This window comes from Semicossyphus pulcher, unplaced genomic scaffold, assembly GCF_022749685.1.
Source record: "Semicossyphus pulcher isolate SPU_LCO1_2020_fin unplaced genomic scaffold, fSemPul1.0.p SCAF_3, whole genome shotgun sequence".
Classification (NCBI taxonomy): domain Eukaryota; kingdom Metazoa; phylum Chordata; class Actinopteri; order Labriformes; family Labridae; genus Semicossyphus; species Semicossyphus pulcher.
In genome coordinates this window covers 7,180,138-7,197,430 of record NW_027211704.1, presented here as the reverse complement: position 1 = coordinate 7,197,430, position 17,293 = coordinate 7,180,138, and the positions used below count along the sequence as shown (strand labels likewise).

At 40.3% G+C, this 17,293-nt stretch overlaps 1 protein-coding gene across 3 annotated transcripts in view; it reads right to left on the bottom strand.

Annotated features, from left to right (window-relative positions):
• Window positions 1-592: 592 nt before the first annotated feature.
• st3gal8 (ST3 beta-galactoside alpha-2,3-sialyltransferase 8) overlaps window positions 593-17,293 on the bottom strand; it is a 28,397-nt gene continuing 11,696 nt past the window's right edge. For 2 of the 3 annotated variants that reach the window (XM_069678110.1, XM_069678111.1), the window contains exons 2-9: window positions 10,129-10,506; window positions 9,712-9,823; window positions 9,493-9,628; window positions 7,169-7,362; window positions 6,912-7,091; window positions 5,645-5,690; window positions 5,020-5,139; window positions 593-4,796 (exon numbers count right to left, since the gene is read on the bottom strand). In XM_069678110.1, the coding sequence (XP_069534211.1) occupies window positions 4,629-4,796; window positions 5,020-5,139; window positions 5,645-5,690; window positions 6,912-7,091; window positions 7,169-7,362; window positions 9,493-9,628; window positions 9,712-9,823; window positions 10,129-10,279 (1,107 nt within the window). In that variant the 5' untranslated portion in view covers window positions 10,280-10,506 and the 3' untranslated portion in view covers window positions 593-4,628. The remainder of the gene's footprint in view (window positions 4,797-5,019; window positions 5,140-5,644; window positions 5,691-6,911; window positions 7,092-7,168; window positions 7,363-9,492; window positions 9,629-9,711; window positions 9,824-10,128; window positions 10,507-17,293) is intronic. The other variant, XM_069678113.1, reaches the window with a different exon arrangement.

Sequence of the window (17,293 nt, the reverse complement as noted above, 5' to 3'; positions counted from 1 at the left end):
TAACTGTGGGAGTACACTTCCGAGATAACCAGACGTCCATGGTTAGCTCCGGTTGTAACTCTTGATTTTCCTGGCTGACGGTCGCTTTCCTTTTTAGACTGTTTGCTTCATCTGAGCGTTGAATTTGTTTCTTTTTCTTTGGCTTTTCACTTATTGTTGAAGTTGTATCTGTAGTCATCCATCTTTTCTTTGTTTGTTCAGCCATAGTAGATTACTGTTTACTCGCAACACTTGAAGAGACCGGAAAAGCAGCCGCTTAGCTCCGCCTACCCTCTCTGACAGACCAACCACTGCTTGGTGATAGAAAACGCGTCACTAAGTGGGCAACGCTGGGCAGTCTGTAACACTGCAAATGCACAGACATTTATTAACATGAACCAGTCTTGGACTATTACTCTTCTCCTTTGGCTTTTTAAAAAAAATGGCCGAATACACCGTCGTATAATTTGGTATCTAGTTTTAGAGAAAAAACGTCATTGTCACATGACTTTTTAACTAATTAATTTTTACCAAACTTCTCAGCAGAACTTTTCTTGAATGTGTCGACTCAATTTTTGAAACCAAAAAAAGAACAAACTTTTATTTTGTTTCATATTTGTTTTTATTTCATTCAAAGTGACAGCGGTGGATTTATGTAGTTGAGAAACATCACAGTGAATATCACTGTTTGTAACCATGAATGAATGAATGAACTGATGATCAGCAGGTTCAGTGTTACATGAAAGTGACATTTTCTATCTAACAGAGTCGCAGTTTTAAACATGATGAATTAAAGCTATGATAACTGAACATACATCAGACTTACAGCTCGTTTGGTCTGCTCTAACTCTACATTCTCTACGGAAGATCCAGCAGCTGATTGGTTGATTTGATTTAATCTGCATTCTTGATTGAAATAATCTCTAAATAATCAGAGTGCAGGAAATCTACTAAGCACAATTTTGGATTTATACTCACAACAAACATTTTTCTCCCGTGTGAGGAGGTTAATCTACAACTTGGTCTGTAAATTCCAAAACCATGCATCCAGATGTTAAGTCCAGCTCAGGAGGGCTGCTGCTCTGTCATTAAGTGGCCAAACGCTGCTCATAAAGTGGATAATTCCCCAGTTTACCAGCAGGAAGTTTCCCGGAGAAGCCAACAAAGAGTTAAAATCTCAGCACTAAATGAAAAACTATAAAAACGAGCAGCAGATGTTTCAGATTAAACCACAGTTTATGGTAGGAGGTTTAAAGAGACTGCAGCAGAGAAACAGGGTTAAACTCGTTACTACAGGCAGCCTCCACATGATGATTCAGCATTTCTGATTATTTATAGAGGCCTCAGTCTGCTTCAAACGGAGCGCGGGGGGATCATCTAACAGCGTCTGAAAGAGAGCTTTCAGACAGCTGACCTTTTTAATCTCTTTGAGGAAAGACTGTCTGAGAGTGTGCTCAGTTATTCCCATTTCTCATCGTTCAGGACGTAAAAGACAAACGCTTGTTGGAACCACTCGGGCTCTGTGCGTGCGTAGAGGGATATTTTATAAAACTGATATTTTCCTAAAAGAAATTTAACATAAAACACATGCAATTAAAAAAACGTTCCTCTTGCTGAAATCATAGACTGTATAAAAAACATGGCCGACATGACAGCGCCCCAAAACAGCTCTCTATCGCCCCCTGCTGACTGGCTGCAGTGTAGGTCATAAAGCCCGCCTCCTCCATGTTAACAGATGGGACAAGAGTCAAACTATAAAATCATTACAGTTCTTATCATGCTGATTTATGTCCAAGTGTTCATTTTTCCGACAAGTTAACTTTTAATTAGTCACTTGATGCTGTAAAAAGGGGTGTGGCTTTATGATTGACAGCTCTGTGGACAAATCAGGCTCCTGCAGCGTTCTGTTCCCGAGTAGCAGAGTAGAGGAGGAACAGTGAGAGGAGACATAACTAACATTAACACTACAGTCATTGAACTTTCCAAAAACGTGAATATCTGCTTCAGACCAACACAAGAAGCTGTTCTGCTGCAGACTGAGCCCACCTGAGGGCTCCAACACGTCAAGGCCACAAGGTACATGTGTGTTTTGGGTAGAGGAAGAATACAGAGACTCTGTGTCCAAATGCTGAAGATGGCAGCGCCCACGCTGGGGGCATTTTGGCTTCACTTTTGTACAACAAGAGGAGGTGAAGACGTGTCGGACATCTTTATATACAGGCAGTGGCTCAAACCAGCATGCTGAGCAATATATGACAAATATCAGAGAAGAACACGTGTAGAGAGCTTAATTTTTGGCGGTAGTATCTTTAAAACACAAACAATTGTGGCTTATTATTTGACAACTTGGCATAAGACCTAACAGTGCTAGCCAAACATAAACAAGACGGTAGTCCAGCATTATTGTTTTCGTGTCAGACGCATGCTCCGACACGAATGCCCGATTTAAGGTGATGACATCGTTATTTCACATACACTTATGTTTCCTAAAGTCTCTGATTTAGCGGGTCAGCACCATCAGCACACCAGGGTACGCCTGCTGTGGGCATTAATGCTAGATGCTCAATCCAGGTGTCAAAAGGGAAGTCATCTCAGATGGTCTTTAACAACAGTAAAAAGTCAGGGGAGATTACATATTAAGCGGTGCCCCAGTGTACAGAAAGGGAGCTGACCCAGTGACCTTAAGCTCTGTTTGCACGCGGACAAGAGGCCGATACACTGAGGGAAATATTTGTTTTAAAAAATATCTTTATGTGTTGTTTTCCTTCTCAGCCCTTAGACTTTGTACCAGCATGTATGTTTAGAGCAGACGGAGTGATTTCACACTGACAGGTTGGTCTGGTTCTGAAAAGCTAATTCTGACCTCACTGGAATCTTTAAGACTGAGGCATGTTTAGCAGGAAAAACAGATTGTACACTGAGTTCTGGCTTGAATAAATATAACTGACTTGATAAAAAAGCTGCTATAATCAATGTCACCAATTTCTCCACCTTGACAAGCAGATCTAACACAAACAACAGCGTGCAAGTCCTTTGCGTTCCCACTTTGGGGTCACATCAGGGCTTCATTATTGCTGTCATAAAACAGATTACCTTCCTTTTTTCACAAGATATGAAAATTGTATCTAATTTTATCTTAATGTGCAAAAAAACAACGGAAGGAAGACGGAAAATGGAAGGATTAGCAAATTCACCATCATGCAGACCAAAGCGCAGATCAATAAAGGTGATCAAACTCAGATTCAGACTCAAACCCACTTTGACGTTTCATAGTGTGAACGCAGCCACAAACATTCAGACGGCTGTGATTGACAATCAGCAACAGATTTTGTACATTCACAGTATGACAGCGCTCTGCGCGCTGTCCTCACCCTTTAACAGGACGTCTTGTGCTACCTGCTGGACCGGTCGGTCTTCATTCTTACAGTTATTTTTGGTTGCACTTTAGATTTTCTTTCATTCATTGCACTACATCCTCCACACATCCATGCGCCACTCACACTGGTGATGTTAGTGATTGTTTGACTTCGTCCTTAAGTTTTGATTATTAAATCTTCAGTTAAAAGACATGCACGCTCTCCTCATCTTTGTCACTCCCGTCGGTAGAGCTGTGACTCCGAGGAGTCACATTATGTCTGTCAACAGTCTGCAGCTTTACTCAGAGTCCGATCCAAAGGTTCGTTATGTTTGACATCATTGTTTTACCAGCGGAGTTAAAAAACAAGCCCATAAAATTAAATGTTCCTTTTTAAAAACCTGCAGACTGCTGAATGATTGTGGAACATGTGGAGAAGCTGAAACACAGGCTCCTCCCACTCACTGCCTCCAGCTCCACATATGGTCGAAACAGGAAGCATCATTGGCTTACAATCTGAAAAAGTAAAAGAAACTTTAGTCGTCCTGTTTCCAGTTCAAGTCTCTCAGGACATAAAACATCCTCCAGATCTGGACGGATTGCAATAAGAGTCGATTAAAATAAATGGATGGATTATAAATGATATAAAGTCTTTAAATCTATTTGGACAGAGGAGCAACAACAAGGCCTCTTTGTGCCGTTTTCTTCATCAGGGCAAAAGTGCTTTGATTAAAAAAGAGGTTATCCCTGTAAAATGTCTATAAAATGTAATAAAAAAAGATATAAAACGTTTGTGGTTTTTTCCTGCTCAGAGCAAAACTTGTGTGGTCGATCCTCGCAGTCGCAAAAGGCAGGAAAATCTGTCTGTTAGAACAGTGGAGGGTCCCGAAAAAAAGTCTGGAATTCATTCATTCCAGCAGAAGTCTGCAAAGGAAGAATACTTAAGCCCCACCCACCAGAAGGAGTTAGCTCCTCCCCCCTCAAAGGATTCATCCACAGGTAATAAAGGTATGTAAAAATGTATTTTCTCGACAGCGACTTCAATCTATTAGAGATGTCTGACCCAAGACAGACGATTGACGTGCAGTCCTGACCTCATGTCAAAGTTCCCTCAAAACAAGCAGAATCAGGCGGCCAGGTACGGCGCAGAATCGGCTCAAATGTAGTGTTTCAGTGCCAGAGGACAGCTTCACTCGCCTCAGCTCAATCGGACGGCATGTAGCTGGTTTTTGGTCTCAATGATTAAGTGGTGAATGCAGTCTGAGATCACCAGGCGTGTTGGTCGGCGGTAGTGTCACAGGTGCAGACTGATCTTGCCCTCCTTGACGAGCTGGTGGATGACCTGCGTTTCGAAGTCGGCGCTGTGGACGCCGGTCTTCCTGAAGGCTCCAGCGTAGCGATTGTTCTCCCAGTAGTGATGCCAGTTGCCCAGCTTGTCGGCGCCGTAACCGAACACAGAGACCTGAACACAGACAGGAAGTGATGCTGTGACATATTGCAACATAATATCCTGTTACAAACATTATTACAAGGCTCTGCTGAATACTCTATTCTGATTGGTCAATAACAGTATTCACCAGTCCGTTATTTCTGTATATCAGACACAGCTAAGAAGATGATGGATGATGTGCAGTATGTAAGAGTGTCAGAGAAGAAGCCACAGACTCCGCCCCTCTCCCTCCTACCTGGTCACAGATGTGCAAAGCGAAGATCATAGCCAGCATGCCGGTGGACGGGTATCGACCGTGACGCTCGGTCCAACGATCACTTACATACTTAAAGAAAACCGGGTTCACCACCAGAACCTGCTCACACAAACGCACACGCACACACGCACACACAAATACAGTGTTACCATTGTTAAAAGCTGAGTGTGTTTGTGTTGGCAGCTTTCACATACTTTGTAGTGAATTGTTTTCACTTGAAATTCTCCTGCAGCTTGTCTGAATAAGTCTAAATAAATACACAGGACACAGCTGAACAAACAGACGGACCTTTGTGAACTCCTGATTGTTCTTTGTTGGAGATTTGCACTTCAGGATTACTGCAGCTTAACATTTGAATAATACAAATATTTTTGGTTTAGCTTTGAAATCAGAGAAGTTAGAGGGGGAAAAGAGCAATTTCTGTAACGAGGAATAAAGATATTTGTGTACAAGTATTTGAAATGAAACCTGTAGAATTTCATAAGATGTGTTCAGTTAAAAATGGATTTAAAACACCCTCAAAAAACACTGCACAGACCTTAAAATCTAAACCTAGACAGAAGAAACACATCAGATTACAGACATAATGGAGTGTGTATTTTACCTTGTCTTTATCAGCCTCCACTCTCTCTTTAACCCTCATGTAGGTCCTGAACACACAAACAGGACATTACTTCAAGTAAGCGTTGTAGAATATAAAGTATTTTTCAGTTAAAGAGTTCTTTACATTTTTACACAACATATATAACATCTAAGTGTGAAGTAAGTCACACATTTTTCCTGGCTAATGTAAATATTCATTTGTTTATATGTTAATATACAGACATGTTGTAATTTGTATTGTACGTAGTGATTGCAGGTCAGTTTCTGTATTTCACATGTGTGTTATTTTCTCATTTTTATTTCATACATCGCCAACGTTTTGAGTACACGAGAAAAATTTTGTGTAAGCAAATCATTTAGAATCAGAACCAGAATCAGCTTTATTTGCCAGGTGTGTACGCATGCAAGGAATTTGACTGTGCTCTCTATGCAAAAGCATTTAAACATTAAATATTAAACTAATATCTACAAGCCTTCTAAGACTTTTATATTTATACATATATACGAGTATATATGTATAAAAATATATATATTTTCTCATACAAGTGAATGGGAAAGTGTGTCCAAAATTTTGACTGGTAGTGTATATATATACATAGATATACACGTATATATGTATAAATATATATATCTATATAAACTTAGAAGGCTTGAAGATATTATAATGTATATATGTAAATATATGTATATATACATTAGCATATATTTATACACATTGATGTTCATATGTGTGCATGTAGTATCTTGAGCTTCTGTAGAACAGACAGCTGTTTATGTGTCTGAGATTTGTAACACATATTTAATACTGTGTATTTCTGTGTTAATATGTTCCCCATGGATTTTAAGTTATATTCTCAAAATAATTGCTAAATCATAAACAAATTTTCTTAATATATATTTTAGACATTTTAATGTTACCACGGACAGCTTATCTGTACATTTTGCTCTCTCTGATGTGAAGGCTTAATGTGTTTGCAATGTAACAAATCCTCTCCTTGTATAGTTATAATGTTTAGTTTTTGTTTGAGAGAGGTGTTTATTTGACTTTATGTTAAATTGTGTTGCATTATACCGACAGGAATTTCTATACTTTTGTCCACCACAGTATAAACGCCTCTCTGTATCAGCTCTCTTAAAAGTTACAATAACAAGTGAACCTTAGGATTTATTGCAGGACTATTTCATTAGACTGCATTTTTTAAAGGAAGGTTTGCCTAATAAACTGGCAGCTGTTAGCTTTTAAGTGTATTTACATCTTTTTTTCTTACATTTTCACTTCCCCGGTGGAGAGAGCGCTGATCAGCCACTCCAGGTCTCTCAGTTTGAACGGCAGCAGGACGAGGCCGACACCACGATCGACGTCCACTGCGCTCTCGGGATACATGAAGTGATAAGTCGTTCGATTCCCAACGTCTTTCTCAAAACCCCGGGTCACCGCTTTGTTCATCCTGTGGAGGAGAAGAGTGAGGATGATGAGAAGGAGAAAGATTGGGAGGGTAAGACGTTTGTGTGCAGACAAACAAACCTGATTATAAAGTCATGAGAGTTGATGAGGTTGCCGTGTCCAGACTCCCGCAGGTTGCCAGAGTTGCCGACCACAGCGCATTTGCGGCAATGGGAGGTTTGGGGCCTGAAGTCCACGGTGGGCGGAGAAAATACTTTGAACATATTTGAGATCACTCCCTCTAGGTTCTGGCTGGTTCCGGACCGCTGAAGACCCTGTGGAAACATGGAGATGGTTTGTTTTTTTAATGCAGCTTTATTAAACTTAATATTCTTATACTCAATACTTATACTTATCTCTGTGTGTTTCTCTGCAATGTGAATGTAAGTAGAACTGTTTTATAAAGCAGAATTAATGGGTACATTAGGAAGGGGAGATTGTCCACTAATTGATCGCGGATGGCGTGCTTCTCTTGGACATGAGACACGATTAAAATTAACAAGATGTTATTAACTTTCCTCCAGGTGTTGCTGAGAGATCGCTTATCTCATGAGGCAGGACATAACATGAGAAGTGCACTGTGGAAGTATGAATAAGCGCAGGCATTTGGTCATACACGATTGAGTTCCTCGCTGTTCCCGGCAACTGGCGAACAATTTTGTCGTCGGGCCTCACAGCCAGAAGCTCCTGTCCTCTCTCCAGTCTGCAGACATCTTTGCTGTCGTCTTGTAACTGATCCCTCTTCTTCAACCTCGGTTGTTTTTAATCATCATGTTACGTGTCGCTCTTCTGGTTTCACACCAGTCACGTGATATAAACGCCATCAACCCGCCCACTCGCTCTTGGTGAATGTTCCTGACTGTTACCTGCCGCTTACATCAGCTCACCCAGACTTCTTGTGGACACTTTCACAGGGAGGCTGGTAGAGTCGGGGTGAAAAGTTTTGCGTTCACACATGCAGCCCACCGGGACGATGTCGGGAAATTTTAAGGAGTGCAGTGCATGTGTGAAAAAGGCTTAAATGGATGATTGTGCCAAATTTGGAGTTAGTTCTTCCAGGCATTCCTGAGAGGTTATACTCATAAGATTGGGATGGGAATACTGGCAAAAAGTGCCAAAAAAAAAAGTGTTTTTCCAGGAAATTATGATGCAACAGTGAGGTTGAACTTGGCTTTGGTTTGACTTCATCTTTTTATCCTATTAAAAATGTTTGTGTAACTGTGTCATAATAAGCGTATACATTTTTGAGTTATAGCCGAAAATTAGAGATCTTTGTTGAGATGTTTTTTGAGAGAACACAGTGACCTTGACCTTTGACCTTTTTACAGCATCAGTTTATCTATGAGTCAAAGTTGAAGCTTGTGCCAAATTTGAAGGTACTCCCTTGTGGCGTTCTTGAGATATTCCTGTCACAAGAACGGGATGGACAAACAGCCGAAAACGCAAAGGAGGCACAAAAATAAACTCTATATTTTTGTTATTGTTTCAAATTGTAGGTTAACGCATGTTTTTACAGCTCCAGTATAGACACAGCATTTAGCCCTGTTAGTTCTTTTTAGCACACACGCAGAATATACAGCACACTGTGTCTCAGACTGATGATGTTAGCAGCATTTCTACCCGCCCACCCGTTTAATCTGCTAATGGTTTCTGCAGCGGGACTTAATCTATAAATGCAGGAAAAACACTCAGACGTTCGTCTCGTCATCCAGACCGCTGACAGTTTCAACAAAAGACTTTATTTTTTACAATTATTTTTCTGATTGTCATTCATGGTCCTGACTATTTACTGAAACACATTGTTCTGCCTTGGTGCAGATTATCTTACAATCGTGTTTGGTTTGTCTGATAACTAATCTCTTATGGAATTCAGCTGATTTAACAACTCTGAGTGTTGACACATAAATTCAGAGCTGTCAGGTCATTTCCAGTCGGCAGCCTGGAATCAATTTCTGTACAAAGGTTCAGACTTTGTTGCTGCACCACAGTTCAGTTATTAAAGAAAGCAAAGGACACCTGGAAATGTTACATATTTACCATTTTTTTAAAACTTATTTTCATGATTGTCTGAACTGTTAATGTTTAGTATAAAGGTTAATTTCAAGGTTATCTGTAGTTAAATCACAGCTTCTGTTTTAAGGCATATATGATTTAATCGAACACTGATAAGAGTTGCTTTTATACTTGCAAAAAGCTGCTGTGTGTTGTAGAATTTCACGCTCGGACTTATTGATTTATGTAGATCAATTTGCATGAAGTACAAGAACTTTTGGACTAAGGCTTTTATTTTGAAGGCAGAACTTGAGCAGCTAGCAGATAGCCTTTCCACATAAACATAAAGCAGCCTGTACCCTTTTTTTCATTGAACAAACCTTAAAAGAAATCGGATTGCTTTTTGTCCTTACCAGCCACCATTTGACTGCTTCTGGGTCAAAGTTGTTGGTTTCTCGGATGACAGGCTGCTGTTTGGGGTCATAGCGTTGGATGAACCAGTCTGACTGCCCCAGGTCTGAGATACAGGAACTACAACCACATGACCTGCTGAACGACAACACAGAGGAGTCAGACGAGGACAGAACAAGGAATTATGGGATACGCAGAGTCTGCGAGCTCTGATGTGTTACCTCTCAGAGTCTAAAAGCTTCCTTTCTGCCTGAGGTTTTGGGGTGTTGCGAGGAGGAAGGGTCTGGGCAGGGTCAGGGGTCACACCAGCAGGAGGATCTGTGGGATTGACAACTGCAAAAGCAAACAGACAGCGTCAGAGAACAAGGCATCATGGGAGCTCTGCTAACAGTGTTAGCATCTCAAGTATTACTAAGTTAAGATAAGATAGACTTTATTGATCCTCCATTGGGGGAAATTCACTTGTTACAACAGCTCAAGGTAAAGGGCAGGGTAAAACAAGTGATGGATAAAAAAAGGCAAGAGAAAAAGACAATAAAATACAACAATATATTATTAATAATAAATATATACACTATGTACTAAGTAATACTACAATAAGAGAACTGCAGACTGCAGTGACAATATTTCCCCCTCACCTGTCTCATCGCCGGTGGGCGTGGCCCAGCTGATGGGCAGGGATAATGACAGCGGCAGGAAGCTTCTCTTCTGGATGCTCTGAGTGGCCAGCATGAGGAAGATGATGACAGCGAATACCCCAGCAACCCACAACTTTTTCCTCAACAACATGGCTGGACGGGCGATGAGTGGGCGGGGTCAGGAGAGAGGACGTGAGCTGTCAGTCAACCGATCAGCCTGCTATGTCGGCATGTTTGGACTGTGTCATCTGTTGGACGTTCTCTTCTGTTGTGTCATGTCTCCTCTCAGCTCCGCGTCCATGAAGCCCGAGTCTGTGACTTCCTGTCCGCTGAACTACGCTGCTTTATGATTGGTGGAGACAGGATCTGTATTCACACCTGGGGGAGAAAGAAAGAAACAGCAACATCAGCATCAAATAAAAATGTATTCATTGACATTTATGTTTCTCAGCTGAAATTTCTTTAAATTACAGAATTATATGTGTGTAAAAGTCTAAAATATAAAGCCAACACAGAAGTGCCAAAACTGCAGTTCCTCGAATTGCCACTAGAGGCTGGCTCTTAAAGTGAGTCACTCCCCATAGAGCCCCATGTTAAAACGCCCAACTTTATAACAGAATAAAGGATGTTTACTGCCTGTACAATATTCATTCATGAAATCTTTACAGTCTCATTCTGTTGGCAAATGGATGGTTAAGGCGGGGTACACACGAACAGATAATCCAGCTGATTTTGGGCCTGATTCCCTCCTTCCAACAAAAGTAAGCAAAGTCCCGATTTTTTGATGGTTCTAAAAATGATCTCTCCAGATGATCCGGTGGTGTGAGGGATGTTCAGAAGGATTTTACTTCCCTCAATCTACTCGAAAGAACGTCATGGCCATAGCGATTTCAAATATTAAACATGTTCAAAATCTAGCCTACGATCCAATATCCTGTTGTGCGGGAGGAACCCCGATGACAGTCGAGTCAATCATCGCCAATTCTTCCTGCCTGTCGTCCGCTATGTTTGTTTACTCGGGGGGGTCTCAAACTCAAGGCCCGCAGGCCATGACACAATTATATCCAGCCTGCGAAATAATCTCCCTCCACTAAACCTCGAGCTTCAGTGACGGGACCGTGTGACCACAGACATGTATGATGCAGTGAGAGCTTAACAAGCCAAGCTGCGCCTCTGGGAGATTCAAATGCAGCACAGAAACTTGGGTCACTTTTCATGTTGCCAAACAGTGACAAACCAGGTCTCCACCGCTGTGTTCCCAACTGTGCATTTTGCTGATAAACTGAGCGGACCTGGCAGAGTTCCCACAGTGATTTTCCGACTTTGGAGCTCAGAAATTTAAAGTGCTCAGTAATCAGTTTGTAATTGACGTGGAAAGAGCACCTGCAAACATCCAAATGGAGCTGGTAGAACTTTGTGCACACACTTGATTCGACAACAACTAGAGCCACGTTTTTGCTCCACAACACTGTATTCATAAAAGGGGTGGGTCAAAACATCGATACGGCAATAGGCCTATATCGTAGTCTTGACTTGTGTGATACAATAATTGATAGGCTGGTACCAAATAGTCAGTTAATCAGTTACGGGATGTCATTATATGATCGTTTTACAATAGATCAATTATCGCAAAATAGACTTGTGGGCTGCAACTGGGTTACTTGTCATCTCCCATTTCTAACAGTGTTCAAATGTATATCAAATCAGCGTGAGCAGCCCTGTGACGGTAACTTTTGGAAACAGATCTCACGCATCCTACTTCCTGTCGCCAAACGCGCAACCTCATGCCGTGTGCGCAGCAGGTGAAGCCACAAAAAGTGAACACTCCGCGGCAGGGATGAGGTTCTGCTAATAACGGGGGACACGTTCACTGAAAAGACGACTCACGTAGCTGCGCGTCTGACTCAATCATCCCGTCAACATTATATACGACAGCAGCAGCGTCGCGTGCATGTTTATAGGCGAATGACACACAGACTCCGCATGCAGAGCGTCAGGTCTCTGTGTGCTCTGCGGAAGAGGGGCACTATGTGATATCAGACGGACTTGTAGATAAGTTATGGAAAACTTGTACGAAAACCAAAACGCTTGTGTTGATCCCTGTACTGATGGGACTGCAAAATCCATGCTGTGGCAGAACGTGACATCGGTGGCGGTGAGAAACCGCTGTACCGCCCACCCCTAATTCCTTTAGAGTTCATGGGACAAGGACAAGAGCTGAATTATGAGGTTTAGGTTTCAGAATCAGTATCAAGCAGGATTTAGTGTGAAGTTGTAACACTTTTTAGAACAAACTATTTATCCATAACAATAATAATTTATCAGTCGCACTTCTCAAGCTAGTTACACTAAAAGTTCTTTCTATAGACTGCATAAAAACAAACAAATATACACCCTGAAACACAAAAAAACAAAACACAAGCACACATTATAAAAGTCCTTATAAACTAAATGTAAAAATAGATCAGAATGATATAGATGAGTTAAACTATTAACTTCTTCATAACAATCTATGTGTAAGGAACTGATCAGCCATAACAAATGTGCGCACGTCATGTTTTTCTTTTCTCTGTTTCACTTCCATCAGAACCAGGAAATGTCCACCAACAGCACTGAAGTTAAAAAGAACATCTGGTTTTTACAACGCGTGTTCCTTGCTGTCGATGATGGTGAAACACCTCGGAAGAAACATAAAAACGTATTGTGTCACCCACTTCCTCCCCCTCCTCTCCCTCCCACTGCACACCTCCCCTCTCCTGATGTAGGAATGTCTCCCTGCAGACTGACACGCTCTCTGAATACCAATCAGATCTGGATACAGTTCAACTTCTCGTGTTTCAGCTCTCTCTCTTCCTGTCTGCTTCCACGTCTTTCTCTCTCTCTCTCTCTCTCTCTCTCTCTTTCTCACCATGACTGTGTGTGTGTGTGTGTAAACAATCCAAATCAGCTGACGTGAATGTGTGTTTGTTTCCCATTACTCTGTTGTGCAACTGATTATTATTACAAACCCCAATTCCAAAAAAGTTGGTACGTTGTGTAAAATGTGAATAAAAACAGAATACAGTGATTTGAAAATCCGTTTAAACCTATATTCGGTTCAATGCAGCACAAAGACAAGAGACTTAATGTTCAAACTGATAAACTGTTTTGGAAATACACACACATTCTGAATTTGATGCCAGCAACGCGTTCCAGAAAAGTTGGAGTTTGTACTCAACACCTGTTGGAATTATGTCAACATAAACACAGACACAAACACACAAAGCTAGACAGTGCTAGCAGTATTATTTTCACTTCTAATAGCAGCATTAGCTCTGTTCAAACCTGTTTTATAAATCGTTTATCAAGTTTCTTTAACATTGAAGTTATAAATCTGAAAAGGTCGGACATTTCTGCAGAGGTGGAGAAAGTGTTTACATTCTTTATTGTATTAAAAGTACCGCCCTGCATTGCGACTACATCTACTACAAGCACAAGCCCTGTATTTAAAGCCCTACTTGAGTAAATGCATGCAAGCGTCATCAGCAAACCTTACTGCAAGTATCAAAAGTAAAATTAAAAAAGTCCTGTCAGTGTTTTTTGTTAAACATGTATTTTGTTTGAATTAATATAACTCCAAAGTGTGTGTGTTGCACTTAACTGCTGTTAAGGTTGAGCAACGTTTCTGGGTTTTTTTTTCATATCCTGTTTTGAAGTACAGTAATGCACTTTAGTCGATAAGACCATGATGCTGCAGTGTTAGAACCACAAACCTCTAAGTCCACTCTGAATGAACTCAGAAAAACAGCTTTTTTTTCAACTTGGTGACAAAGCATTTTCTATAATCATGTTGAACTTCATATTTGAGTGTTCATGCAGGACTCATGCAAATCACTTGAACGAGTCAGATAAGGACCAGTTGGTTCAGTTAAATGACAAACTCTTTTCATACATGATGCAATGAGGAGCAGAATATTTCAACTGTAGGGTGGAATGATAAACAAAATCTGCTGGTTTAAGAGTGGAGGCATGTCTACAGATAACGTCTCCATAACAGTCAAGAAGATGGCTTTGATTATCGGCTTCCAACTGAGCAGGAAATTTTTTTCCCTCACCTTTTTGATACCAAGATACCCTTTCAATACTGTGACCTTTGAGAGTGGTAATTTGACAACCATTGCCCGCAATTTAACCGTCTCTAGTCTACAAATTAAAGAGGACTTCTTGTAGCTTCAGAGGCTAAATGTGCAGTATCAGCAATGCAATAGATAACTGCATCATCTGCATAGAGATGCACATTACAGCTTGTTAAAAAGGATGTTGCATTGTTAAATTCTGAATGACACAGGACCCGGTATGGAACCTTGTAGAGCTCCGTAGAAATACACAAGGCCCTTCACTCAAAACACACTGCGAAAGGTATTCCTTAAATTATTTACAAGACTTATGATCATAACAAACATCACACAGCCTCTGTAGAAGCAGAGCATGAGCAACAGTGCCAATCAATTTTGCACAATATATCCCTTTCTCAACAGCGGATACAATAATATTTACAACAAAAATCATAGCAGTTACAGTGCTTTGTTTATCTCTAAAACCAGACTGTTGTGGACTTTACACAGGATTTATTTAGAGGAATGTTTTGAGCTAATCACTAAGTTTACTATTTATTTGATTATTGACTCCAGGACTTAAGCAATAACACAGTTCAGAAAGTGACAGATGAGTTTGTTCTTATCAGCCCCCTATGCAGGGGGACTACATTTTTTGCAGATTTGCAGACCTGAGGGATGACTTCAGTAGAAATGTAGAGATAAAACACATGTAATTTGTTCCTTTACCAAAAACAAGAAGTAAGTTTTGCTTTCTGCTGTGGATACCTGATAAAAAGTTCTTAACATACCATGTGATGGCCTGTAGGTATGGTACGGTTTTTCACTTGCAGGACATTGCTATTGTTTTATTTGTTTAAAGGTTTGTATCAGTGGTTTTTAATTGGTATAATTTCTGAATTTGCAGCACATTTCTCCTAATGGAGAGGTTTTACGCCTTTGTAGAACATTTGCCCTTTTCAGACACCTCACAGTTAGCATTCAAATTAAGATTCTCTCTCTCTCCCTCTGAATTCTTAAACATAAACAATTCTCTGTGGTTACTATTTGGGCCACTGAAGACAGCACTTTAAATGTCCAGCTGACAGACAAAACCAACATTTACTGACAAAAATACTTTACTGTACCAGAGACATGAAGACAAAAATGTTGTGTATTTCCTGTCTGAAAAAAGCCCACAGTAACCACAGGTCAGATCCCTAGAATCACTACCACACTTCTACAACCACAGTCAGGGATTTTGGGAAGACCAGAGAAGACGAGTCAGAACAAATACTCGTTAACATATCAACACGCTCGCGCATATTGGTCCAAGTTTTTTGCATTCTCCCCAAGCGAAATAAGGCCAACGCTCTCAGGAAAAAGTCTGGGAAATGCCTTTGACAGGAAGCTAAACTGCTGGATTAGCATGTGTATTAGCATGTTACCACAGAGGATGACTGTGTGCGATGTTGACTGTGCAAACTTGTCCTGGTACAAAGCGTTTTCACTCACACAAACTCTTCAGTGGATTTTCAATCTGAGTTTAAAAGTTCACTCAAGAAATGGGACACTTGGATCAATATCTGTCAAAAATGAGTCAATGGTATGAGTCCAAAATGTTACTGGTAAACAGATAAGTAAAATAAAACACACAAAAATTGTTTTTATTAAGCTTTTAGTCATTCAGATAGAGATGACTTTTATAGAAATGCTCTACAGCAATCAACTATAAAATTAATCCTTAACTGTTATGAAAAAAAGTGAAATAACATTAACAAAAAAACAAAAAGACATTGTTGGTTTGGGGGCAACACCAGCCAACGTTTTCAACATTTAGATTTAGATTAATCGAGAGATAACAGACAAATTTATCAACAATAGAAATAATTGTTAGTTGCAGCCCCTTAATAAGATTAGAATCATGAGTCATAAAGCCCGTGAGTTGGCGAGCGTCCAATGACTGCAGTTTTGTTATTTTAGCAGCACAGAATATCAGCATGACAGGCTGCAAACATTTACAGACAGAGTCTTAAAAAAATACTACGGAACTTACTGAGAAGGATCAGAGAAGGTCAGGTTTTTTTCTCTCATTTTCGCTGTACTGTTTGATTGTTCTGTTTTTTTCACATGTTCACTGTTTGTTTTACACATCAGTCTCAGGGTTTTATTCATTTAGTGTGTCGTGATCCAGATCCGGGTCTGCCGATCCATTTGGTGCATGTCAGCCCCCACTCTCTACTCCCCACATTCCCTGTTTCTCTTTAGTTGTCCTATCGAATAAAGGCAAAAAGCCCCCCAAAAAATCTAAATCTAAATCTAAAAAATAATAATAATAAAAAAATAAAAAATAAACCACTTTTGCAATAAAATATGGTAAAATAATAAAGTACAAAATATAAGTTGTATAATGTTTTTCTTATGCAAACTTTTTTCAATAAAAAATTGATAAAAAAATAAAATAAAATAAAATAAATATGGTAAAAGAGAGAATTTAATTTTGCAGAAGATATCATGTCTTTGGGCTGCGCGGTTAGTGCTGTCGCACCACAGCGAGAAGGTTCCTGGTCCGAGTCCCGGTTTGGACGTAGTGGGACTTTCTGTGTTGAGTTTGCTTGTTCTCCCCGCGCATGCGTGGGTTCCCTGCGGGTACTCTGCTGCAGATTAAACAGATTCAAAAATTCTTTTATCCCTGCGTCGAATAAGCTTTTAAATAGTGGCAGATAAAAGGCCAGAAGGATGGCGATTTGCGTGTTTGCACTATTCACCGTTGCACTTTATGTTGCATATTATGTACTTATCTTCAGAGTTGCTATGTGGCAGTGATATTTCTTATTTACATCAGGGTCATTGTGATGCCTGTTTTATTATATCATGGGTATGCTGTTGTTGTTTTATTTGTTTGTGGCTGCAGCATGGGCGATTAGCCCAAGACAAATTGCCCACCTGTGGGACAATAAAGTTTATCTTGATCTTGATCTTGATACTCCGGCTTCCTCCCAAAGTCCAAAGACATGAAGGAAATACTACAAATAGCTCCACTTGCTACAACAATGACCTTTTGTTGAGTCCCAAAATACTTGGTCTCATAA